General features: G+C 41.0%; 1 protein-coding gene across 1 annotated transcript in view; it reads right to left on the bottom strand.

Moving 5' to 3' along the window:
- Window positions 1-27,396, bottom strand: part of DNTT (DNA nucleotidylexotransferase) — a 136,724-nt gene that overhangs the window by 62,253 nt on the left and 47,075 nt on the right. Inside the window, exons 6-9 of the mRNA XM_081863303.1 lie at window positions 14,976-15,146; window positions 14,227-14,298; window positions 6,619-6,742; window positions 3,473-3,605 (exon numbers count right to left, since the gene is read on the bottom strand). Of these exons, the coding sequence (XP_081719429.1) occupies window positions 3,473-3,605; window positions 6,619-6,742; window positions 14,227-14,298; window positions 14,976-15,146 (500 nt within the window). The remainder of the gene's footprint in view (window positions 1-3,472; window positions 3,606-6,618; window positions 6,743-14,226; window positions 14,299-14,975; window positions 15,147-27,396) is intronic.

Genomic DNA, 27,396 nt, shown 5'->3' with positions numbered 1-27,396 from the left:
AGTCCTTCAGATAGTTTGGACTACAATTCCCATCAGCCCATATCGCCAATAGCCAGGAATGATGGGAATTGGGAGTTCAAAACACCAGGAGAGCACCAAGTTGAGAAAGTCCTAGGCTTTGCCTTTGTTCCAAATTAGCCTTGAAAGAGAAGGGATGCCTTAATATTGTTTTAAGAGTGAGAAATAAACAAAACTTCCTTAGTGACAGGTTTAAAGTCTTACACTTCTTGTTTGGTATAAGGTGGTACCTACCTATTATTCTACAGCAGCAGTACATAATATGTGGCAGTCCACATTGATAACTCATAAAATCATGTGCTGATTCTTAACAAAATGTGTCTACTGATCTGCTTTGTTCAACAGCCTTAATAAATAAACAATAAAATGCATTCCCATTGACGGTGTGGGTGGAAAAACAGGAGATATATTTAGTCTTTTATCACAGCTGTTCTAAATTTACACAAGACTTTCTGCTTTGCCATTTGTTTTTCAAAAATCACCCAGATACAAGTGTGATTGCTGAAAGGCATTTTTATCATCTCCCAGCCTGGTACACCAGACACACACAAGCTAAAAGTTGCAAATCACAAGGGGGGGGGGGAGAGAACATTTGAAATTCAGCTGGGTTTTTATTTCCACTACACATGCACAAGAAAAAGTACAACTTTCATGTAGGCTAATCCCAACCACATTTACTCATAAGTAGGGCAGGGGGAGATTAGATTCAGTTTGCATTGAAAGGCAAACCAGCCTAATTCATACTTTTTGAAACAATAAGCAAAGCAAAGCACAGTCAGCCTTCAAAATTTGTTCTCCCGTTGATTTTGCAATGCAGTTCTCCAGTCAAATAATGTGTACAAAAGTGCATATACTGGGGCAAAGATTGCACAAAAAAATGCATATGTTAGTGAAATTCATATACACAAATACATTTTAATAAGGGAAACTGCTTTGAAAAAAATGTGTATTATTAGGCAAAATGCCATGAAACATATGTACATTAGGATAGATTCACACTGAACTACTAATGAATATTCATGACGGTGGTTTTTTTTAAAATCACAAGCTGGTATGGAAATGTGGACTGGAAAAATAAGAAACAACAATGACATATTTGTCCACGTCTACTCAGAAGTAAGAGGGACGCGGGTGGCTCTGTGGTCTAAACCACAGGGCCCAGGGCTTGCTGATCGGAAGGTCGCGGTTCGAATCCCCACGACAGGGTGAGCTCCCGTTGCTCAGTCCCTGCTCCAGCCCACCTAGCAGTTCAAAAGCATGTTAAAGCGCAAGTAGATAAATAGGTACCACTCCAGGGGGAAGGTAAACGGCATTTCCGTGCGCTGCTCTGGTTTGCTAGAAGCGGCTTAGTCATGCTGGCCACGTGACCCGGATGCTGTATGCTGGCTCCCTCGGCCGATAAAGCGAGATGAGCGCTACAACCCCAGAGTCGGCCACGACTGGACCTAATGGTCAGGGGTCCCTTTACCTTTACTCAGAAGTAAAGTCCACTGACTTCAGTAGTGATTACTTCTAGATAAGTGATTTCAGAATTATGGCCCAAGTCTGAAATCGTAAGCATGCATTCTGGGGAGTAAGTTCCAATGACTTCAGCTGAAAGATTAATACTTCACCTGAGAATTGTGAAATGGTGCATTATTCACATAGCTTTCTAGATTCAGATTTACTTTGAACCTGCTTGCTTTCTGTACTTGACTCAGGCTGCAATGCACAAACCAATTAAGGCATTATATTTCAATGTAAATCTATTTTGGTGCTATTTACTGTCCATAGATTTGTGTTTCATATCTGCTTGCCATATTTTATTTGTTATGAATAAGAGCTAACCTGTGGCTGACATAAGCTGCATTTCACTTCAGGTCAGTGAAAAACCAGCTTGTTTTGTATGTAGGCATTTAAGAAAGTAGAAATGATTGGTTTGGTTAGAAATTGCCTCTGCTGAAAAGTTTTGTGGCTTCTGAACTGAGCAGTGTGGCCTGATAGCTGACTCATGTGAAAAGATGTAAAAAAAAAAAAATGTGTCAGATTACTGTCAATAACCCATTTCCCTCCTTTTTTAAAAGGTAGTGACCTTTGGTTGAAGAACTAGCCATGTTTTATCTTATCACCTGAAGTCTCTGCCTCTCTGGAGTGACCTTTCATGTGAAGGAAATGTTGGCCAGAGAAGGAACCATACTTCAGCACTACTTAGGGACAATTAACATGACACTTTTGGAATAGTATAGCATGGAAAGTGGTTGAATGTTAAAATCAGTGCTGAAATTATTGCTGGATTTCTTCACCACAAACAAGATGACAGGTCAGTACCACCATGGAACAACTGGCAAAACATTAATTTCCAACTCTGACAAACACTTAGCTAAAACTCAGCTCTTTGCAAAGCAGAGATATACAGTTAAATCTCAAGATATAAAAATGCAACACATGGGCTGAACAGATTGCAGAGAACTATCTTAGCTTCTGCTGTCATGTTTTGTTGATGTGGCATGTGTAAGAACCTTGGGGAAGAAAGTTGGATGAGTAATATATGCTTCACTTTCATATAAATGTACTTCAAAAGGTACAAAACAAAAAAACAAACAGCAATCACGTCTTCACTGTGCTGATAAGACAGCAGATTTACAGAAAACACGCCCCTCTTTCTAATACAACTAGGAAACAATGATCCACCCATTAACAAACTGTCTTGGGCTTCAGATCAATTTTCCTGAAGTTTAATACTTTTGGGATTATCAGGCTACTAAGTAGTGTCTGTATTCCCTTGTCAAAAAAGCAATATAGGGGAGAAATCATTTAAATAACGGAAAAGCAATCCTTGGAATCACGCACATGTCTGAATAAAATATAACATTGCAGCAATAGACATATCTGTCTCAAAGAGGTCACTCCAGCCTTCAGAGCTGCTTCGAGAGTGTTGCCCTCAATCTGTCCTGCCTCTGAGACAGGTGTATGTGTTGCCTCTATACACTGCTAGGTATTTAGATTGAGGGCCAAAATAGACGTGATAGCTTCCCGCCGCTTGCCACAAAAGGGTTGGTTGAATCTATGTGAGCTTTCTAAGTGAACACGTGCAAAAACTCAACTGCACTTTTGCAGAGTCCTTGTCCCCATCCCTCAACCTCCGCTGAGTCTTCCCCTCCCCATCCCCACAGTGATATAGCTACATGTGTACAGAGGATGAGAATTCTTTCCAGGAGGCAGTTGGAATCAGGGTGGTGATGGGTCCCCAAAACACAAATGCAACACCCTATGGGCAGTAGGGGCAGTAGACACCTGGGCCATGGAAGCTTTTAATGACCTGGTTTTTGGAGCAGGGAAAGCTTTCTTGGGGCCTTGGAGGATGGACCGTATGTGAGATTGGTCCCAAGAGAGCTTTACCCCCCATGTCACCCTTTGGGACATGATGTCCCACAAATCAAAGGTGGCCAAAAGGCCCATGGTTCATTATACATACCTTCTGAAACCACCAGTCAAAGTTACCAAAGCGCTGGGGGAAAATCTCTGCACAGACTCCTTAACAATTAGGCTCGCTGCATCTGCCTCTGCCTTAGATACACAGCTAACAAGGTCTTCATAATGCAGGAATCCTGAAAAGCAGTTTAAGTTTGGTATAATGAGCATAGTCTAGTGGACAACATATTAAGCTTGAAAATCTAGGAGGCCTAAGTTCAAGTCCCAGATGAAGCAGGGACTAATTGGATGTTGCTCAACTCACTGTCAGTCTTTGCTTGCCATCTAAGCTAAAAATTAGCTACCTCGTAGGCTTGAAATAATGATCATAATATATTATGGAAATGTACCAAGGCCAGTAAATAACTTTCACTAACAGTTCACTCACCATTGTTGTTTTCTAACCAAAAGCTGGCTGATATTCCATGAATGTAAATATGTGTGTCAAATTTCCTGCAAAGTAGTGATATCATTGCAAGAAATTTCCCCTAAGTGACAGGAGTCAGTGAGATTTTGATCCTATGCTAAATGAGTGGCATTTTGTTTTATTTTAAAGGAGACTATTTATTTTCTTATGTGACAATTCTGCGTGTCCTCTGTTTCAAAATAAAAGCTCCATTAAACATCACTGGAAGATACACAAGCTCCACAGGGTCAATCATTTTACAATATTTTAATCTGCCTATCCCAGAAGGTTTCCTCATTCAGGTGGCTCAGATCCAAATACACAAACTGCCGTGATGTTAAGATCTGCCATGCAGCCTTTCTACAAGTCCCTGATTCCTATATTGAATGGGTGGGTAGAGTTTTCTCTAGTGATCTTTGTCTTTGGAAAGTTTCACAAAAAAAGACTTGTTTAGCACTGACGTTGCTATTCTTTGGGTGCCAGTGTGTTAGTTTGTTTCCAGATACAGTGGTACCTCGGGTTATATATGCTTCAGGTTACATACACTTCAGGTTACAGACTCCACTAACCCAGCAGCAGGAGGCCCTATTAGCTAAAGTGGTGCTTCAGCTTAAGAACAGTTTCAGGTTAAGAACAGACCTCCGGAGCGAATTAAGTACTTAACCTGAGGTACCACTGTACAATGGATTCAATGATGCTTGCTTTGGTATGCAAGCATGCATAGGACTGCACTGTTAAGAGTGATGCCTGGTTTTATTCAGGTTTTGTCCCTTTCCAGAGTTCTATCTGATTATTTTTGATTGGCTACTTTATACTGTTGGGGAAACTCAGCCAGATGGGCGGGGTATAAATAAATTATTATTACTACTACTACTACTACTATTATTATTATTATTATTATTATTATTATTATTATTATTATTATTATTGTGCAATCTGCTCCATGAGGTTTCCTCCCATCCACACAAAAAGAGGATGTAAAAATATAGGTAATGATGTCGACTACAATAAGACCATCCTTGTTTTCAAAACAGAAAAGTGAAGTCTTGAAGAACGAGATTTTTCCAGTTAAGGGGGAAATGTGGCTATCTGTACCTATTGTACTACAAGTGAGATGGGGGCAGCGTAGGAATAAGTATCTGAAAGGAAATGGATGGGTAGCTCTGGTTAAGGAACTTGCACTTGGCACTCTCATGAGATCCATGGTTCAGATAATGCTCTAGGAGTCTTGCAACACTGAAAACACAAAGCAGGACTACAGAGTTTATGTAAAGGTTTATGTAAGGGACCCCTAGATGGTTACCATAAGTCCAGTCAAAGGCGACTATGGGGTTGCAGTGCTCATCTCACTTTCAGGCCAGCATTTGTCCATAGACAGCTTTCCAGGTCATGTGCCCAGCATGACTAAACTGCTTCTGGTGCAATGGAACACCATGACAGAAACCAGACTGCATGGAAATGCAGTTTACCTTCCTGCCACAGCGGTACCTATTTATCTACTTGCACTGGCGTGCTTTCGAACTGCTAGCTTGGCAGGAGCTGGGATAGAGCAATAGGAGCTCACCCCATCATGCGGATTCGAACCACTGACCTTCCGATTGGCAAGCCCAAGAGGCTCAATGGTTAGACCACAGAGCTGCCTGTGACATTTGAGAGCAGGGAGCCTTGGGGGGCAGAACACACAGGGGAAGATAGGGGCTGAAATTGTTCAGTGATTAGTTTTCATACAGAATAAACTCAATCCAAAAATTGCTTCTTTTTGAAACCAGACAAAGGGCCACTGAAACAGAAGGCCTCAAATAATAAGTCTATATTGTTGTACATATTATGTAAAAAGTATACATTTTTGGATATTTTATGCAAAATGAGAGGTAACCCACTGAGATGGTCAAACAGTTTTGAGTATGAAGTTTCATTTATAATTCTTCCTGAAAATTGAACCGACAGATATTGTAAAATTCCAGAGGCTAGGCCTTTGGCATAAATTCATCTAGAACTCTATTTTCTAGTTACAGATAGGTAGCCGTGTTGGTATGCCATAGTCAAAACAAAACAAATTCCTTCCAGTAGCACCTTAAAGACCAACTAAGTCAGTTCTTGGTATGAGCTTTCGTGTGCATGCACACTTCTTCAGATTTTCTATTTTCTAGCTCATGGTTGGCATTGAAGGACTGATGGTTAGGTTGTGATTTTGCTGAAGAAAAAAGTGAACATTTAAGTAAGATGGAAGGGAAGAAGAGAAGATTATCATCAAGACAAATAAAACAAATAAATGGCACATTCTCTCTGAGCACTGAGCTACCAAAGAAACAGAATTTGACTTATTTATAGCATAAAATCCAATTTATGTGATTCTTGTGCAGTTATTTTGTGGCTTAGAACTATATTTGTTGGCAATACTAATTTGTTTCATTTTAACAAGAGAATGCTTCCTATCAAGATAATGTTTACTGAGATAAAATATGAAACATCTCATTTTCCAACCTAAAACCAATCAGGAGAATTTTCTTTATATTACCTAGGATGATTGACCTTGTAATTTATCATGGGAAATAGAGATCTTCAAAACAAGCATGTTCTGGTAAAAAAATATTCAGCTTTATTACATATTCTATGAATAGCCAATAAATATGTAAGACATATGTGGATGAAATAGATCATATTTTTACACTCATCATTAATAGCTATTCTGATTCATGCTGCTTTCAAAACTTAACCTAGATTCCATGGTAACAGGATATTACCTGCTCTTTGCATTCTTGTCAGTTTTAAGTTCTTGTCGCATTTTACTTCTTCCAGTGTCCGGAAACCCATCCTGTACCACTTCTCAGATGTCTTCAGTCCCACTCCAAAAACAGAAGTGAAGAGCTACATAGAATGGAATGATGCTCAGTTTAATGAGCTGTGGAGCTTTGGGATAGCTGTGGACAACAATGCTTCCATGTTTCCCTCTTTGGCATTTTAGCACAAAGGAAAGAGTCTCAACCCCATTGCCCCAACTCCATTGCAAATGATGACCACAGAGTTCATGTCTGGTAGGATTCCATGAATTATGAAGATGACAAACACTCTTAATGCTGTTGTACGCAGATCTTCAGATTTTCCAGCGTCAAACCTTTCTGCCACTCTTGGGACAGGATTCTCCTAATACACCTCGCCAATGGAAGCCCTGCCGAGGCAATTTCCCCCCTCTCCTCTCCCATGTGCCCCCTTCCCTGCACTTTGACATTGGCTCAAGGGTGTTGGAAAAGCCCCCAGAACAGCACATGGGGGGGAGAGGAAAAGGAGTATTGTCCTATCTGGCAAGCTACAATGCTTGCTCAGACAGAACATTGGGAAGGGTTTGGTGTTTAGACAGTATCATCAAGATATGCAAGTGGCCTTGGCCCAGTATACCTGAAGGAGCATCTCCACCCCCATTGTTCTGCCCGGACACTTAGGTCCAGCACCGAGGGCCTTCTGGTGGTTCCCTCACTGTGAGAAGTGAAGCTACAGGGAACCAGGCAGAGGGCCTTCTCAGTCGTGGCACCTGCCCTGTGGAATGCCCTCCCATCAGATGTCAAGGAAATAAACAACTATCTGACTTTTAGAAGACATCTGAAGGCAGCCCTGTTTAGGAAAGCTTTTGATATTTGATGAATTGTTGTATTTTAATATTTTGTTGGAAGCCGCCCAGAGTAGCTGGGGAAACCTAGCCAGATGGGCGGGGTATAAATATTAATATTATTATTAATTTCATTTAATAAAATGTATTAAAATAAATTATCTTCAGGTTTATGAAATGGCCATTTGGTTTTTCTTCTTTAGGGATAGCAATAACAAAGACCTAATATTGATGATATATTGGATGTTGAATCAGACTGTGGGTGTGGCAGGAAAGGCCTACATTGTGGGTTGCCCCAAGCTAGTCTTCTTTCCTGCGCATGCTGAGAAGGTGAACTGGGAGATAAATCTCTCGTGTCACCAGTTTTCAGAGTCTTCAGGTGTCTCACCTGCTTTTTCACCATGTAAGCTGCTACCAATAAAGTTTTTTTTTTTTAGAATCATAGAATCATAGAGTTGGAAGAGACCACAAGGGCCATCGAGTCCAACCCCCTGCCAAGCAGGAAACACCATCAGAGCACTCCTGACATATGGTTGTCAAGCCTCTGCTTAAAGACCTCTAAAGAAGGAGACTCCACCACACTCCTTGGCAGCAAATTCCACTGTCGAACAGCTCTTACTGTCAGGAAGTTCTTCCTAATGTTTAGGTGGAATCTTTTTTCTTGTAGTTTGGAACCATTGCTCCGTGTCCGCTTCTTTGGAGCAGCAGAAAACAACCTTTTTCCCTCCTCTATGTGACATCCTTTTATATATTTGAACATGGCTATCATATCACCCCTTAACCTCCTCTTCTCCAGGCTAAACATGCCCAGCTCCCTTAGCCGTTCTTCATAAGGCATCGTTTCCAGGCCTTTGACCATTTTGGTTGCCCTCCTCTGGACACGTTCCAGTTTGTCCAAGTAGTGGCCTGTTTAACCAAGACATGTGTCCATCATCATCCTTCTCCTTTCTCTTTCTCTCTCTTTTCCTTCTGGTGTGGTGTTCTATACAGTGGTACCTCAGGTTAAGAACTTAATTCATTCTGGAGGTCCGTTCTTAACCTGAAGCTGTTCTTAACCTGAGGTACCACTTTAGCTAATGGGCCCTCCCACTGCCACCGCGCCACCGCCGCATGATTTTTGTTCTCATCCTGAAGCAAAGTTCTTAACCCAAGGTACGATTTCTGGGTTAGCAGAGTCTGTAACCTGAAGCGTCTGTAACCTGAAGTGTCTGTAACCCGAGGTACCACTGTACATAACATCCTGAGTGTTAAAGTTTAGGCTTATTATAAGGTATTGTAAGTTTAAGTTAAGTCTGCTGCAACTGGATTTCTTATGGACGGTGCCAATCCTGAAGGTATTGAATTTGTGACCATTATGCTCATTTGTCTTCAGTAGCAGTAAAGCTCTGCTGGATGAAATATAATTGCTTCTGGTCTAATTTTTGGGAATCCTGCAACATGTTTAAGTTTTTACTCTGATAACTATACAGTGGAATCTACTCTGGATCAATATTGAGTAGAATTCCATGACAGTTCTGGGCACAACAAAGCACTGGTAAACGGAAATGGACCAAATGTATTTACTTCAGGACTGTCTGCTGTGCAAAGTGACTCATAAATTAAATAAACAAAACTCACTAACTTATGTACGAGAACTTCAAGTCTTGCACTGAGCGGAAGGGTTGAACTAGTTAGCCACAAAAGTTTTACCAACTCTATGATTCTATCAGATATTCAAGAAACATCATATTCAGATCAGATATTCTGGCTAGGTAGCCAGAAATAGGCACTACCCACTGGGAGCTTCTCCTGCGCAAGTCTTACAGAAATGAACAGGACTTATTCAATAGCACATCCCTACCCTTGTCTGAGTCTTATTCCTTCCATTCTCTGAAGGTTTTACAGGAGAAAAGTCCTGGTGGATTATTCCAAATAATGCATTTGACTAATTGACAATTGCTATAGTAATATTTTTATAGGAAAAGTGAAGTGCAGCAAACATTTCCAGATATGAATCCTACATGAACAATGCACTTCTATATATATTTTATCAATGTGGTGTTTCCTCAATGCTTCACAGCCATTCATTTGATTTGAGAACTGTCTGTAAAGTCCCATTATAATTCTCTTCCTAGTGAGTCCAGTCTTTGAAACATGGACCATGCTAATTTTATCTTGTCTTTCTAATGAGACTATTTTTTTAAGCAATTATGATAAAGAAAAGAAGGGGATGGAAATCCTGGACAATTTAAAATACATATTACTCGACATTTAAGATATAAAGAGTGAAATTACCTACTCTTTGTGGACAGCTTTCTGTTTATAAGGAAGAGTAATTGTATTTTGTAATCTCATTTTTCAAAAATTATTTAGATTCTTATCTATTAATTTTTAGTACTTTGTTTGCTTAGCAGTGTTTTAATGAGATCTAGAGAATTCAAAGAAGTTGTTTTAGTTCTTGTGTAAAGATTAGAATGGTTTTCTTTTTTATATAAAAAAATGGGCTATCAATGATAGTAAAAGGAAACAAAATTAAAAACTTTTCTTCCTCTAAAGAATATTGTCTCTTTTAAAACTGTGAGTCAAGTTAGATTCACTGATAACTGTCTTTCTGTTAGTGAGTAGCTTTACCTGCACTTACGCTTCAGGACAAAGAAATTTCCTTTGAAATTAGGCCTAAAGGAGCCAACTAAACTTACTCACAAGTAAAAATGAATTCTGATGACTTGTGCTTCTGCTTTCTGCACCTTCAGTAAGATGGGATGGAGAAACTTGCACATCTCCCCAAAACCTGATGTTCAGATTAGTATGAATTTTGTACATCTTATCACAAATTTGTAAATTTCCATTGTGCCATCCTTGGGGCCAGTCAGCCTTTAGCTCCTGGAGGCGGGCCAGAGTGAAGACTTCTCCACTCAGGTCCGCCACCCAGGCTCCACTCCCACCCTCAGCTTGCCCCTGATTGGGAAAATTCCAACATCAGGATGGCAGCCAGCCGGGGAGGCGTTCCAATGGCAGGCCACCATGGTGAAGTCAATTTGACCATCAGCTGTGTGAGGGGCTGCCGTGCTGGGCTGCAACCACCGCCTACCTTCCAGACCAGGTAAGAGGCCATTACCAGAAGAACAAAAATCAGAAGTCAATTATGAACAAACACCTGTACAAATTCATTTACAAGAACAAGCAGGCTGAAATACCATTCAGCACCCGCTTGTGCCTAGGACAGAGAACTCCAGGGGCCATAGAGGAGTTCACAAAACAAAATTCAGCAAAGGAGACGAGGAGACACTGGAGTGTAGGGCATGTGCTGTATAAAAGTGAAAGCACCCTTCTTCCCAAAAGCATCCAAAGCAAGATTACTCATTCTTTGGAAAGTATCCACAGTGACATTTGTGAACCCAAGAGGACTCACATGCCAAGTGGGAGCAAATACCTGGTGACCTTCACGGAAGACTATTCCAGGCACACTGTCACGTCTCTCGTGAAGCAGAAAAACGAGGTGCTTGAAAAATTATCAGAGCTTATGGCAGCACCCAGAAACAAGTTTCAATGGAAGCTGCAAATACTCTGCACAGACAATAGGAGGAATACAAAGGAAAGGAAGTGAAAGCCTATCAACAGGAACAGGATACGAAACACTAGAGAACCATGCCATGGCCTTCTGCTGGATTTGGAATTGCAAGGGGTGATACTTTTTCCTTCCTGTCAGGCAGCAAAATGTATTGGACTGGCCCTGCAAAACTAGCATGGCAATGGGTGCCTGGTGTTCAACTGGAACAGCCAAAGGTTTTGCCAAGAGAGAGAAAATGTTGAAATTTCATCCTGCAAAGTAATCTCAAATCTGCCCAACAATGAGGCCAGGAAGCAGAAAGAGGCAACAGCAGGAGAGAACCAAAACCTTCACAATGATAAGACATAGATGCTCACCCTGTTGCTACCTGGACAGAAAACTATAGGATGTAAATGGACATTTAAAATAATATGCACTGCAGAAGAGGTGTTCCGTTTATAGATTTGTGGCCAAAGAATATGATGAAACATTCACCTGAGTTGTAAAGCACATCACTATAAAAGCACTCCTAAGTGTGGCAGCCAGAAAGGGGATGCAAATCAAAGACCTAGGCATAAATATTGCCTTCTTGCCTGGTGTCATAAAGGAAGACACTTACATGGACCAGCCACCCCATTTAAAGGAATCAAAGGACAAGAACCTCATGTGTAAACCTCAAAAGAGTGTCTATGGAATTAAACTGGCTGCTGGAGCATGGAATGAGAAAACAAATGAAGTACTTACCAAGGAATGATTCATACAAGGTAAAACCAATCCAAACTTGCACTCCAGAAAACAGGAGAATAAATGGGCATATGTGGGCTGCTTTTACATTGTTGATATAATGATTTGCTTTTAACAAAAGCGAGACAAGCAATGGGATAATATGCAAATCAAATCAACATTTTGAAATGAAAGACCTGGGAAACATCACAAATCACTCTAGCATCCAGATGGAAGGAAAGGAGGACAGGAGCTTTAATTGGAAACAAAAATATTGCAATGATACTGGGACATTTCAGCTTGAAAAAGATACAAAGGTCCACTCCAGACTGTAACTATTTTGTGGGAGGAATTCAATCACATACCAGCAAATTTAGGTTTGCACAATTAAAGTAGATTCAGGTACTCTGGCACCCTTGCACTACAATGAACAAGTAAAAAAGCAAGGAAACTGATGGGGAAATGTGCTAGAAAGTGTGGGACAACAACAATGGATTGATGGAAAGTCATATAATTTCCACACAAACAAATCAGAACCATTGCTCAATGAACAGCAGACATCACAGAACCTCCATGCAAGCTTTGTGCAGAACAAATCAGGATGAATGCTAAAGTGAGATACTCAAACAAAGTGAAAACCACCATAGAAGTAGGATGAAGTAGGCACCACTTCAAGCTCCACACAACAACCTCTCCTGTCATCCTTTCAGTAACAGGCAGCAACATGCAGCATTGATTAGCAACACAACCCTGCCCAGCCCAGTCCACTGTCCACTACTGATGCTGTTACATCTATAGGGCTAGATCTGGAGCTGCAGTGATGTTGTGCAGGAAGAGTCAGAGCACAAAGTGACTGGAATGCAGTGAAAACAGGGATATGGTAGCCAAGGGAAAAAATCCACATGAAATTGCAACTGCAAGCAACTGTAGATTAAAAGAGAATTGGACATGTGGAGGCTGACTAGGCTGGGGGTGCCACCACTCTCAAGTCCACCAACATGGGGAAGGAACTATTAGCTGGACCAGTTGAAAGGACGCAACTGATGCATCTCCCTCAATGGAAGAATAATATGTGGCAGGTGCAAAAGCACATCAAGAAGCCATTTAGATTAAATTTAAGATTGGATAGACCTGAACCAATATCAGTGTTCAAGCACAATCAAGAGTCCGAAAAGGTTTAGCAGGCATTAACAAGAAATTGTTGACATTCAGTATTGTCCACCTGAAGAAAAGATTGCAGATGTGCTCTGGAATTTACAGAAGAATGGTACACCTACCATTGAAAAGGGATGCAGAAGAAGTTACAATGTGCAAAGCGTTTCAGATCATTGGTCTTCAGTCCATGGGTTGGGACCTATTATTAAGTGAAGGCTTGATATAAAGTGAGTCTTGGTTGCAGGACTACCATCATATAGATAGATGATTAAAAAAATTAAGAAATGGGTCCCCAAAGGCATGTTTGGGTTAAAGGTGAGTTCCTGGTCAGAAAAGGTAAACACAAAACAAAAACTACTGATCACTGTATACTGTCTATGAACATATTTTGTTCCTTCCCAACAGTAGGTGGGGCTGTAACGTATCCTGTGAGTTGGCTAGTGCTTGTTTGTTTCTCTTTTTTCTCTGATCCAAGCATCTTCCTTTCTATCTTTTTGCTCCTTTCATTCTTCTGATGTCAAGCTATGCAATGCTACTTACAGTTTCTCGTTGTAGTAAACTATTTGTAGAATGAAATTCTGTTACGTGTGTGTGTGTGTGTGTGTGTCATTTTTTCACAGCTGTATTAGCACCCCACAAACTGTTCACAATCTACATTTTCTACATGAGGAAAATAAGTGTGGTGTAATTGTTCTGAAATTTCTTTAAATATATATTTTAAAAAACCTGGAAATCATACTCAGTTTCTTCTTAATATCCATTTCCTCCAAATCCAACTAACCTCTATGTGTGAGGAGAGAAAATGTTGCTCAGTTGTACAAATGTTGACATATATAATTTGGACAGTCATAAAATTCTTCTTTGATGCCAGGATTCATGTGTAAATGTCAAAATTCACCAGACTTTGAGTATTCATTGTGACATATTTTATATATTAACTTTGTATGTCAGTCACCTCAGAATAACTTTGGCCCTGAAAGGTGGCATTGAAATACTGTACTGGAAATATATATATATATATATTTTAAAAAATCTAAATTAACATTTAATATTTGTTTTCTTATAGTTTCCATCTAGTAATTCTTACAGGATTGAGAACTTTAATAGACATGTGATGCTCCTTTGCCTGTAAAAGCTATTTCATTTGTTTCAACAGAGAGAACATGTACACTTAAGCAGTCATTTTCTCATTTGATCCATTGACTGAAATAATAAGATTTCCCTTCATGTCTGAGACCAAGCGATTGTGCACATTGAATGGAAAGGAAGGCAACACATTAGGGGGGCGAGCTAGAAGATCAATTCTATGTGCAAAAAAAGACAAGAGCAAAATAGACTTACTTTTATTGATCTATAGTTTTCACTGTTTAACACAGCATTCACTCGAGGACTCTCCCCATCTTCTATTATATCCTGTATATATGAGATGCATACAGATCTTTATTGTAGAATGGTTTTTTTATAGGGTATGTTTATAGGAGAATAAAGAATGATGAGGTCATGTTTACAAACTTACCACCCTCAACTTCTAAAAGCTTGGCAGTTTTGTTTTAAGATGAAGGCTGCCATAGATGCCAACTCCCTGGGCCATGGGTGCCCAAGCACCCACAAAATTCCCCATGAAGGGGCCAGGCACCCACAAATTTCAGTGCCAGGGCCATGCATGCTGCACAGTTGCGGGGCCAAGTTGGCACTCCTGAAGGCTGCAGTCTAAATTGTGGGGTCAGGAGAGCTGAAAATAATGCCAATGTATTCTATAGCTGGCAAACAATGTCCCCCCTTTGGTTCCAGATAGGACATGGGTAGACAAGTCTAAAAAGCCTGGGCATTAACTCTGGAAGTGTATACTCAATTCTGACCAAACTAAGTCTCCTATATATATTTTGCTGTATGAGGCTTAGCTTGGTCAGAATCAAGTTAACGCTAAATGCATTGTCCAGCATTTGTAGCCTTCATTTAATTGGGCTTATTATTCATCCCACAATATATGTTCTTTAATTGTTTTCTACCTTCATTTGACAATTCTGCTAACATCAAAACACTAAAAAGACAAGGTATCTGTGTGTGTTTTTAAAAGCATTATAACTTACCTCTATGATCGCTTTGACTTGTTCTCCCATCCAAGGCAATCCTTCAACATCACTTACTCTAACGACAGCAAAAGGAAGAAATTTCAACACAGAGGCAGCTCTCCTAAATGCAAGGCAATGCCCTTCATCTTCTCTGAACTCATAGTTTTCAGCCAGTACTTCAAACGCATCCTTGATGGGGCAAGGAATGAGGACAGAAGCAGAGAATGAGTTGTTAAAAAACTGACACTCATACATTCCATACACAGAAAGTTTAAAACTTGCAAGCTGATGCACAGACTTCCTTAGACGGCAGTAAATGTAACGTAGCTAGTAACTGTCTGTGACATTTTGCTCTTAGGTACACTTAATAAAAGGACCTTTCCATGAACTGCTTTGTGGCTTTTTGACCTAAAGAGCATTAGGTGACATATCACCACCAATTTGACCAAAACACCAGAGGCAGGAAAGGTGAAATGTTGCAGTTTCTGTAATACTGAAAAATCTGTCCAAATCCTCTTTTGTCAAGTATGTCATGGTGTGACATCTTTGTTTCTTCAAAACAATTGAGGGGGGAAATGGTGGGTGAGGGGGAAGAGTCAGTAGGTGCAAAAATTGATCTGGGGCTCCTATATATTGAGCATTGTTCCTGATCTGCTTTGACAGTTCTTGTCTTTATTAAGCATGCATTCTGGTTTGTTTTACAGGAAGGCTATATGGCAAGGAGCATTCACGCTGAATTCATTTCCGCATCATTTTCCTAACCACACAAAGTCCATTTCTTTTTTTAAAGTGGGCTTGTTCTGCTAGGACAAAAGAGTGCTTTAATCCACTAACTGCACAAACCTCCCGCAAAATGGTAATAGTCTGGAGGTGCCCAGGGAAGTGCCCAACGAAGGGAATGAGGAATATAAACAAGCACAGCCTGGGTACTTCTTTCCTTTTCTTTGATAGGGTTCCAACTTCAGGCTAGCAGTTTAAATGGAACACTTCTTTGCAAGATGATGGGCACTTTCTAACGAAAAGTTATAGGCTGTATTTCAGCTAGCTGAAGACCTTTCATTAAAGCTCAATGTGTTTTATGAGTCAAACCTATGTGAGCACTGTTGAGTTCAGTGGAAATTACTCCCAAGGAAACTATACATAGAATGACGTTGTTCTGATCCTAATACATTGGTTGTAGTATTGCTGTTTGGGAAGGGAGTGAATAAATAATGGCTTGACACAGCTGTTTCCATTTTTGGACTCTGTGGTTATGGGGTTAGGGGGGCTTTCATTATTAGCTCCTTCACCTTCACTTCAAAATTTACCACTACATGGCCGTGGTTTTGTGTTAACTGGTCCTCCAATGGGCCTAAGAGTGTTGTCACATGTTATCTAATAACATCTGACAAGGCTAATGGTATCTTGATTGTTGGACCCCTTTTTTACAATTAAAGCAAGAAAGCTCAACCAAAGATCTGTCTTCTACACAGACCTTTAGCAGCCATTGTTCTCAGTGGACGATATAATGTGCTGTCTCAGTTCAGTAAACATGTTATCTTGGCAAATGTGAGTTTAGAGAAATGCATTTGCCAAGATAACATCTTGTTGCCACCTCAGACTAATTTGGGAGTCCAGTTTGGGTCACTGAAATGCAAGGAAAGTTCGCAAATGTCAAATCCTTTCCTGTTAAAATGTACCGGACTAAGACGGTGCATTATGTCTGTTGACAAAAATGTATGTTATGTTCACTCATTGTCGAATTATGTTTTCATTGGGGGGGGGGGGGATAACCTAGATAATGCCAGGCTTGTCAGATATTAGGCAAGGCATGACAAGAATCTTAGGTCTGGTGAGAAAACAAGAGCACAAACCAAAAATGTCTAGGGCACACTGTAACGTCTGGCAAGGTTAGATAACATACTGAAATGTTCAAGTGGCAGATCAATGTGTGTGTTTCTTTAAAAAAAACCTTGGCTTTCAAAACTTTTTAAGTATACTAGTTTCTCTTAAGATGATCAGTGTTTGAAACAAAGTACTTAAGTGTCACAAAGTTCACTGAATTTCTGAACTACACCAAAAAGAAGTTCTCATAATTGCCAGGTAAGATGAATGTAAATTAAGTTCATTCTGGGGCAGTCTCTTATGTTCTTCTGTCAGAGGATGATGGGAATTGTAGTTCAGCAACATCTAGAGGGCCTTTGATTAGCCTCCTCTATTTTAACTCTTTGCCCCATCACAGTCCCAACTAGGACCCCTCACCCTAAAGGAGGGAAACTCACCAGCCCCAAGGCCACCAACTATTCATAAAATAAAGAATGAGTTGTAGAAAAGCAGACAACATGACAAATGTCATGTCTAGTTTGGCTCTGATACACTATTCATCCAAACCATGCTGTTTACCTTGAATGTAAAATATGACTTCTGCAAATTGCAGTATAAGAACTAGATTACAGAACACTTTGAAAATAAAATGAAAACTCTTATTTAAGTTTGTTTCTGTCTCTTTCACATACGTAGAAATAATCGGCTTTCCCCTACACATTTGACACCTGTTTTCCATTCCATCATAGAAAAACATGGCAGATGTTTCACTCAGAGAGCATATTATGTTTTGGGAAGTCTCATTTGCCTCCCTCTGCTTTTTTGCACTTTCAGTCAAGGTAGAAGAAAGTTGATCTTGCTACATTTTGACCCAAATACCTCTGTTTGTAACTAAACAGCCTGTGTTGGTTTGTATTGAACCTCAAACATTTGTAGGGTCTTTCCTTGAGGAATGCATTATTACAATGATTCACATATTACCCTCTTAATGAGGAAACACTTGTAATAAAGACCTGCCCTGTCTGTACTAGCCACTGGAAGGAAGGAGCAGATGTAGTCCTCCAGATGCCAACGCAAGTAGAAATGGCTGGGAAATGCATCCAAGCACACTCATGCTTGCTTCACCTTGCCAGATGCTCTTGGCAAATCATGAGTTCACCAGCTGCTGTTGCTGCTACTGACTCACCTTCCACGAGCTCTATTATCTTCCTATTTGCTCTTGCAGCGATTGCTTCCTCCTGAGCAAATGAAGATATTACCGTCACCCCTTCCAATATAACTTCATGTAGAGCACAGAGAGCAGAAAGTATTGCTGACAATTTTATTCTCCCTTTGGATTATGATTACCAACCGGTGTGGGGGGGGGAATAGCCCGTCCGTTAAAATGAAATGGGCCTCTTGTCAGATTTGTGTGTGTGTAGAAGCCATAATTTCAGTCTTTGCGGAGAGGTCCTTCCTCCTCCTCTTCTTCTTCTTCTTCTTCTTCTTCTTCTTCTATATTTTTTAACATTACAAACATCCATTGAAACAAAACATTCAGAAACCAAAGTGCGGCTTCCTGCAGCCAATCGGAAGCCCATTCGGACATTCGGCTTCCAAAAATAGTTCACAAACTGGAACAGTCACTTCCAGGTTTGCAGTGTTCGGGAGCCAAAACATTCGAGAATTAAGCTGTTCGAAAACCAAGGTATGACTGTATCATGGAGAGGAGTTATCCAGAGGCAGAACTTTTTCAAATAATGCCAGTGCATGATGGGTGTAGCAAAGGACATCATGGTTCGCACAAGAAATAATTGAAGCTGCCTTAAAGAACAAAGGCAATCTAAGTGAAAAAAAGAAAGAGAGGGAAAGCAATGGCCCAGTCACGTTGCACTTGCTTAAGCTATCAAGATAAATGATAGAAAGCATAATGCCATTGCTATTTTAGGTAGGCTACTCCTTGCTTTCTGCTAGTGGGTGGACAGGTCTTGAGGGAAAATGTGTTACTGCCTTAAACTGAGAAGAAAACTAAAATGCCACGTCTACTCAAACATTCTTGACAGTCAGCTAAAAGATGTCATCAAAGCCTTCATTTCAGTGATGTTTTCATTACTCTGTGTTTTCTCCAACTACCCAAGAGCTCATTAAGACATTTTAAATAAACAATCAGACTAACGTTTGAATATGTATTCCTCCCTAAACAAACCACTGCCAGCAAACGCTGAAAGAAATTGCAGGACTGCCTTTTCCCTGTAAGACACATTTTGGCATGTTTTGATTTATTTGCTCAGGATTAGAATAAAATAAAAATCTGCTTCACCACCTCTATCTCTTCTCACTGCCATGTAATCAGAATCAAGGGAGAAGGAAAGCACTGCTAACTATTTGGATTTAACAAATATTTAATTGGCTTGTATCCTAGTAGGATACCACATCAGTATATGATACCGATAATTTTTACTGTCTGTTAGCCTGCCAGAAACATCCTAATAAAAAGGATATCTTCCACACTGTGTATTAAAAAGCAACATAGCCAAACATCTTAATAAAAAGGATATCTTCCATACTGTGTATTAAAAGCAACATAGAAAAACAGTTCATTTACATTAATCTAGTACAGAGGAGAACCCCAGATTCCTGCAGTGCTGTAATATTTCATAGAATCATAGAGTTGGAAGAGACCACAAGGGCCATCGAGTCCAACCCCCTGCCAAGCAGGAAACTTCTGGTCCATGCATCACCTCCAAGAGATTTTAATTAGTTGCAAAGTTGATCCAGTTTTCACCTCTTATAAAAGCATTTTACAGATGTCTCCAACTCTAGAAGTTGGCCATAAAAAGATTACAGTTTCTGTTTTTGGTGTTAACTATACAACTAAACAAAACTGCATGCTTGTCGTTTGCATATTTTTTAACTGCAGAGGAGAAAATGGCCACAAAGTCAGCACCAATCATACCTCAGAGGGGGAAAGTTTTCCATAAATGAATCGAAGTTTGCAGAAATAGATCTCAAGACTTTGTCAATCATTTCTTTCATAGGCTACTTTCCCGGTGGATTGGGCCCCTCGTACAGGACCTTCCACATTCAGAGCAAGCAACTTCTACATAGTGCTAAGGTTCACAGAGACCATCTATTACTTTATTGTTTCAACACATCAGTTTGTGAATTTCTCTTCCCTAAACACTTTCTACACTACAAAAAAAATGTTATTTAGAAGATATTGTCACCAAGTTGTCAGATTTAAACTGCATTAAAAATAATTTACTTGTTTACCAGTCAGTGACACAACAGACTCTTTTAGGGATGGGGACAAAATAATGAAATGCTACGTTAATGGAAAAAAAGAACAATCTCCCATCACCCACATACCGGATATAGTAAGGCAATTGGTATTCAGTCTATAGTCAAACATCCACTTTCTTATTCTCATGAGTAATGGCCCAAGGCCAGTACAATTCAAAAACTGTTTCTAATGAACCTCAGGATTGCTCCGCCCTTTGTGCCAGCCTTAACTACTTTCTGTTCTCAGAATTAAATTGTATTTGTCTATAAGAAAAATGTCCTTCTGCATTTTATTGCAGTTCAGTATTAATATTCTAAGCTAACCAACCTTCTTGGAGGGTTGGGGAGAGAATAACAATGTTTGTTTTGGCTCATAAAAATTACACTGCAGGCTTGAGCTGTGCCTTATGGAAAGAGACAGGAAGGCAACAAGGTCTTGGTGCTTTAATGTGTGAAGAATCCTTTGCTCAGAGAGTGTAGCCGGTGACCATGTTACTGATTTATTACAGAAGCAGAGAAAGAAATTAAAGACTCTCCAGTTGAAAACTACCATGTGATTTTACACTCTCGGACATTTATTAATCCTTCATCATGCAAGAAGACACATAGGGCTGCTGTGGAACAGCCTACAGGTTACAAGTTACATTTTCATTTTTGAAACTTAAGTAATAGGTAAGGCACAATTAGCAATCTGAAAATGCTACATAAAAGTGGGGGGTGGGTCTGCTCAAAACCCACCCACCTTGCACACATGTGTGAGACATGCACATCTGTCTACAACAGGTCTGGGCAACCTTTGCCTTCCAGACGTTGCTGGACCACGACTCCCATCGCACACCCTCCAAGTGCCCCTATTTTCCAGGTAAAGGTAAAGGGACCCCTGACCATTAGGTCCAGTCATGGCCGACTCTGGGGTTGCGGCACTCATCTCGCTTTATTGGCCGAGGGAGCCGGCGTACAGCTTCCGGGTCATGTGGCCAGCATGACTAAGCTGCTTCTGGCGAACCAGAGCAGCACATAGAAACGCTGTTTACCTTTCCGCCAGAGCGGTACCTATTTATCTACTTGCACTTTGATGTGCTTTCGAACTGCTAGGTTGGCAGGAGCAGGGACCGAGCAACAGGAGCTCACCCCGTTGCGGGGATTCGAACCGCCGACCTTCTGAGCAGCAAGTCCTAGGCTCTGTGATTTAACCCACAGTGCCACCCGCGTCCCTTATTTTTCAGGAAAAGTCCCAGAATTATGAAAGCCATCCCAGCTTCTTATCTGATCTCAGAATGTGCATTTCCACACACACCCCGGCAGTGCCACCGCCACCGAGCTCAGGGAGGAGGAGGAGCTGGCACTTGTCCTGAGAGGCGGCGGCTGAGAGTGATCATCTGACCTCCTCCCTTGGGCAGCTCGTAGCAGTTTCTGGAGAGCAGGCGAGGAGGAAGAGAGACAGCCACTGTGGAGGCCCAGCCCATGCATAGCCATGGCAGACTAAGGCAGGCTGGAATGGGGAGGAGAGATACAGTTTGATTTGGGGAGCTATCTTTTGTTTCTAAGATACTGGTCCTGTGCTGGACAGCACATTAAATTGTCTGGATATTTGGGTTGTATCTTTGATGCTTATGTTCTGTTTTCAAAGAGCGCTGAATAATATTTTTATGGGTCTGGACCATGATTTCTTCCCATAGGAGTCAGTTCTTACGCTTCCAGTCACTTCAAACTGTGCAATATTAATATATGCTTTCTTTCTCAGTCCTTCCCCACTGCTCAGTTTCTCCTTGGGCCATCCAAAATGGCCTGTAGCCACATCTGCAGCTCTGGCCTCCTTTATTCCATCTGGTTGTCAGGTTGGCTGACTTACGACTTGTAAGAAAAGAAGATTTCTTCAGCCTCATTACATGAGAGTGGCTGCGGTGTTAGCAAAACACCTGTTTTCTTGCTTGACTTGAGAGTATGGAAAATGGCATATTTAATTGCCTTTACAAAGCAACCGCTATTCTACAAGAGAACTCAAAAATGGGGTTTGAGAGTCCCACGGGTCACTTCTAAGTGAAAAATCCCTGTCTTTATCAAAGACCAACACAGACTGCAGTGCTAACATTAAAAGCTAAAAATAGCAACAGCAAGAAAAAAGCTATTGCCAAGTTACAAAGGGAAAGAAAAGGCAATATATTTATATCTTAAAATAAAGTGGTTATAACAAGATGCTATCACCAGCACATAATTCAAGACAGTTTGGACCTAATTTGCAGGCTATGTGGCATTCAGCCAGAGACAATGCGTCATTTAATGGTTGGTTGCCCACAGCTTGTATAAGTAAATTATACTGCTGCCTCATCGCAGCTCCGTATTTGCACAGAAAATAATCTTTCAGGACATCTTTTTTCTGAATGTATGAATTACAGTCAAAGCACAGGCCCCAGATAAAAACGCTGCGGGACAGAAGTTTAAATATAAAACTATTGCTATGAAAATCCTCCCAGTAAATGCTGTTCTTGCATTGTTCTTCACCACAAGATGTTAAGTGGTCCCACTGCAATTTACTAGTTATTTCAAGGTATATCTACTGTGCAAACCTATTGCAGTTTTGCACCTATTTAACTCGTTAAGGTCTCTCCTGCACTGCAAAAAAAAATCATGGAAATCATAGCATGCAAAGATGGTAAGAATTATCTGTTGAGATCCCTAGACTCCCTCCTAGAACTACAGCTCCCAGAGTTTCATGGGAGTGCAAAATCAATTTATAATGTTAATGTAGATGCTATTACATATGTAGAATTAACATGCAGGTGGGAGGGGATCACAACAAGTGGGCATTGTGCTAATTCTTATATTGCCCTCTAGTTGATCTGTTGATCTGTCAACAACTGGCCAAGCCTTAGCATCTGTTATCCTGCATTGACTGGTTGTTCTGATGTAGAATATCTAATCTCCTGAGAAGGAAAAAGGCCCGTTTCTGGCCTTGCTCTCTGCCATGGCACACTAAGCGAAGACTGAGGAACCACTAGCTCACAGACCAAAGATGGTCCTCCAGACCTACTCATTTTGCTCACGCCGTTTTCAGGAAGCCGTGCCCACCTAAGGGCTTCAAAGGAACAACTGGGAGCTGAAATCTCCTGGTTATTCCTTTGATTGAGAAAGGTATGTTCGCATCCACCCAGGGGGGAGTACACCTTCAATCCCCCACCCCACATATTTCCCCCATTTGGAGGAGAAACCTGGGTGGCACATCTGAAAGACCTTTGTAAACATGGCTGCTGAAGGATGTTCACAAAGCCCCTGTAGTTCACAGGTAAAAACCATCTGACATCGCAATGATGGCTGTAGCACTAGCAGATGATGCAAATGACTATCTGTCCACCTAAGAAACTTTAACCGCAAGTGAAGATATTTGCAAAGTGAAGGGCTTATATCTACCATGAAAGAGACCTCTCCCCCCTTCACAGCTTTTCAGAATAGTGGAAGCTCAGGAGATACCAAAGCAATAAAATATGCTTCAGAATGCAGTTTTATTACTTGCAATGAACTGCTTTCAAGTGAAGAGAACATAATAAGTAAAAATAACAGTAAAAGGTATCACACAAACTTTTTTTAAAATAAAAAAACTACACATCTGATTTATTGAGGTGCTACAAAATGACCCACTGGGGTGTAGTCATCAATTGTTTAAAACTGCCACTGTTCAGCCTTTCAGAGTTTAATTTTACTGACCTTTAGAGTGATGGATTTGAGAGCCAGCTGGACTATATTTTGAAATAAGAAGAAAGACATCAAAATTATATGCATGTACAGCTGCAATGGACTGACTGGGCATACCCTCCCCTCAGAGGCATCATCTTGTTTTGCAATGTTGTTGTTCATTATGGGTCACTTCCACTACCATGTCCTGTCATGGACAGTGCTGCTTGTGTAGCCAAAGCAGCAACATCTACACACAAGAGGGAGATATCAGCATGCTTGGAAGAACCCCAAAGTACCAAAAAAAGGTGGGGAGAACCCAAAAGGGGGAGGCGAAAGACGGATGAGGACTGAGCATTCTCAGTAGCCACTGGATGCCGACTAACCATATGACCTATTATTGATGAAGTAAATATATAATATTTTATTTGACATCACCATTTATAAGACAAGGATTAGGCCTATTCTCAATGGAGGAATTTAATGGCTCTTTACTGTAGAGGGCAACAAACAAGGCAGGAAAAGTAAAACATAGAACATGAGGCCTACGCAACGTGCGAGTCACCAAGACAAATTATTATTACATTTATACACTACATTTTCTCCAAGGAGTTCAATACAGTTACGTTGTTCTCTCCTTGGGAACAGCTGCTATGAGCATATTATGTCAGCCCTTCACTGGTTGGAACAGCTCCCAGCCTATTTCTGGGCCCAGTTCCAAGTGCTGGTCTTGTCCTTTAAATCATGTCCAGCCTTGGTGCCAGGGTGCTTGAAGTATAACCTGCCTCCACATTTGCCCACTTGGACATTTAGGTCCCCATCAGAGGCCCTTGCTTGGACATGAAGCTTGCTATGCAGCAGCAGCATTTTAAAGCGGTCTGCCCTAATTTACTGGTCCTGAACTTACATGCAGATCAGCGGGGACTCAGGCGGCACAAGAGGACCTTGGGCAGAGCAGCGGGGGGGGGGGCGCTCATTCTGCCACCTCCCCAGTCTGACACTTGAGTCGAGAGCAGGGTTGCCACCTTTGGTTGGGCAAAATACAGGACAGGTCAGGGTGGGAATTGGGGAGCTAAAAATTACTTTACCTGGTGCAGAAATGACTTCAAAGCAAGCCCTTACTCTCTCTAGCTCTCCGACTCTGAGTCTCTGTCTTCAAGCACACAAAAACTCTTTCCACCTGCTCTCCACCAAAGCCATGCATACCCCCTTTCTTGTTCTCCAAGTCTGACCCACTATCTGCCCACACAGTTTTGAGGAGGAGGATGAGCTTGAAAACATGAAAAAAGGCATCCAAACAGGACACGGGACACTTTTCACTTTAAAAACGGGCAATCACATTTTTCTAGGGGCAGGTGCAAGCCTAGTCAAGAAGCTCAGCATGGCTCGTGGCGGGTTATGTCTTTCCCAAGAAGGTTGTAATTCCTCACCTCCACAGGCTTTCTACTCACATTTATTCTCATTACCACTTAACTAACTGCTGAGCAGACTTCTGGAATTCATTGGAAATACCTATACAGTGGTACCTTGGTTTACGAACTTAATCCATTCCAGAAGTCCATTCTTAAACCAAAGCTTTCTTAAACCAAGGTGTGCTTTCCCATAGCAGTGGGGAACTCCATTTACAAATGAAACACACTCAACAGGAAGCGAAACATGTTCTGCTTCCAAGACAAAGTTCACAAACCAAATCACCTACTTCCAGGTTTGCAGTGTTCTTAATCCAAGTTGTTCATAAACTAAGCTGTTCTTAAACCAAGGTACCACTATATATCTATAAGCAGTTGCTTGCCTTCATACAAAGTAGGCCTCATAAATGGTTCCAAATTATGCTATAGCAGGCTTCCCCAACCAAGTGCCCTCCCAATATTTTGGACTACGGCTCCCATCCTCCCTAGGCAGACCACCTTGACTTAGTATTACTTGTGGAAAACACAAAAAGTGCCATGGCTGTTACTTTAATGAGGGACATGAGAGAGATGGAGATTCTGCAAGCGAGTTCAGATGCGGCATGAAGCAGGCACAAAAACTATATAATAAATGCCCTTGTTTTGAGCTGTCAGTTTAACGAGGTAGGGGGGAAATGACAAAAGAGCTTAACTTTTAAAAAGCCAAAACAAAGCAATAAATCTTTATGTTTAGGCATATCTGAAATAATATTGTGGGGGTATTATTCAGCCAATGATTGCAGAGGAAAATTCATAACTAAGGAGGACAACACAGCAGCTTGAACAGGCTCTGAATTTTGAGTGGCTCAGGAAAATGAAATTCAACATTCAGCTGGAGTCAGTTGCAGTCTGTAGCCCATCATAGCCAATCTGTTCCTCATTTTGGTAGAATGATTAGAATCCTCAGGGCCTAACAGAGGATGCTCATACTCACTTGACATAATACAGAAAGAGCAGAAAAACTTTACTATCTGAAAGCCCATTCCCAGCTATTGATACCGTGGGGAAAGATTCCTTAGAAAAGGACATTTACATGGCATTTTTCACAAGTTCACAAAAGGTTACACAGTCCTCAGTAATGTTTCCAACCCTATAAAGTAAGCCAAGAATAATTAACAACAGCAACAAATGTTACAAATTGGGGGGGGGGAGGGTTTTGGCTGAGAGAGAATGGTTTGCTTAACTAAGCTGAGCTCACTGACCAGAACCACATTGCAACTAACCACGCACTGAAATGGGGCATGCGCTTGTTTCGGTGTTTGCCAATCACAAAACAGAACCATTTTTTATTCCCATGTGGCAGGAAAGCTCTAGTCTGAAAAGGTTAACTTGTAATAGCAGTGGTGAGACAGAAAATGTAGGTTGAAAATGCCAGTGAGGCACACATTGAAATAATCACAAGCTACCATCTGTCCCAACCCATTAAGGAGAAAATGACAATGGACCTAGACACTAGGTGGTTGGTGGTCTCTCTTGTACTGGAGGCCTTTAAGCAAGTGCCTGACAACCATCTACTGGCGATGGTATGCCTCTAACTCGAGGTTTCCTACATCAAACAGAGGATTGGACTACAAGGTCCTCTCCAACTCTATGGTTATATAACCACATGACAGTCATTTTTATTGTGTCTATCAGGAAGCATAAATTAAGTTGCTACAGCAATTCTTGAAGCAGTTTACAAGTCATTTTCTCTCTGTGTCTCTCTCACTCATTCACACATACAGTGGTACCTCAGGTTAAGTACTTAATTTGTTCCGGAGGTCCGTTCTTAACCTGAAACTGTTCTTAACACCACTTTAGCTAATGGGGCCTCCCGCTCCCGCCGGAGCACGATTTCTGTTCTCATCCTGAAGCAAAGTTCTTAACCCGAGGTAATATTTCTGGGTTAACGGAGTCTGTAACCTGAAGCGTATGTAACCTGAAGTGTATGTAACCCGAGGTACCACTGTACAAACAAATACACACACTGAGCAGCATAGGAATTACTTGATTTGATTTGATATTTCTGTTCCGCTTTTCCAACAACAAATGTTGGGCTCATAGCAGTTTGCAATAATTACAAAAACATTTTTTAAAAAAACCAAGAAACATTACATTACTTCTCCACGACATGATCCCATGTTGCGGGGAATTGTGTGTGAACTAAATAGCCATGTGGGGAAAAGTTGGTTGTGCAGCTCTTGATCGATTGAGAAAAACCCTACCCACAAAGTTGTTTGACCCACGCACAACCACCAGGAGTGCTTCATGACACCACA

Source organism: Podarcis erhardii (assembly GCF_964252035.2).
Source record: "Podarcis erhardii genome assembly, chromosome: 5".
NCBI classification, from domain to species: Eukaryota; Metazoa; Chordata; class Lepidosauria; order Squamata; family Lacertidae; genus Podarcis; species Podarcis erhardii.
Note: the sequence above shows the minus strand (reverse complement) of the source record. Positions and strands in the feature narration are given on the sequence as shown.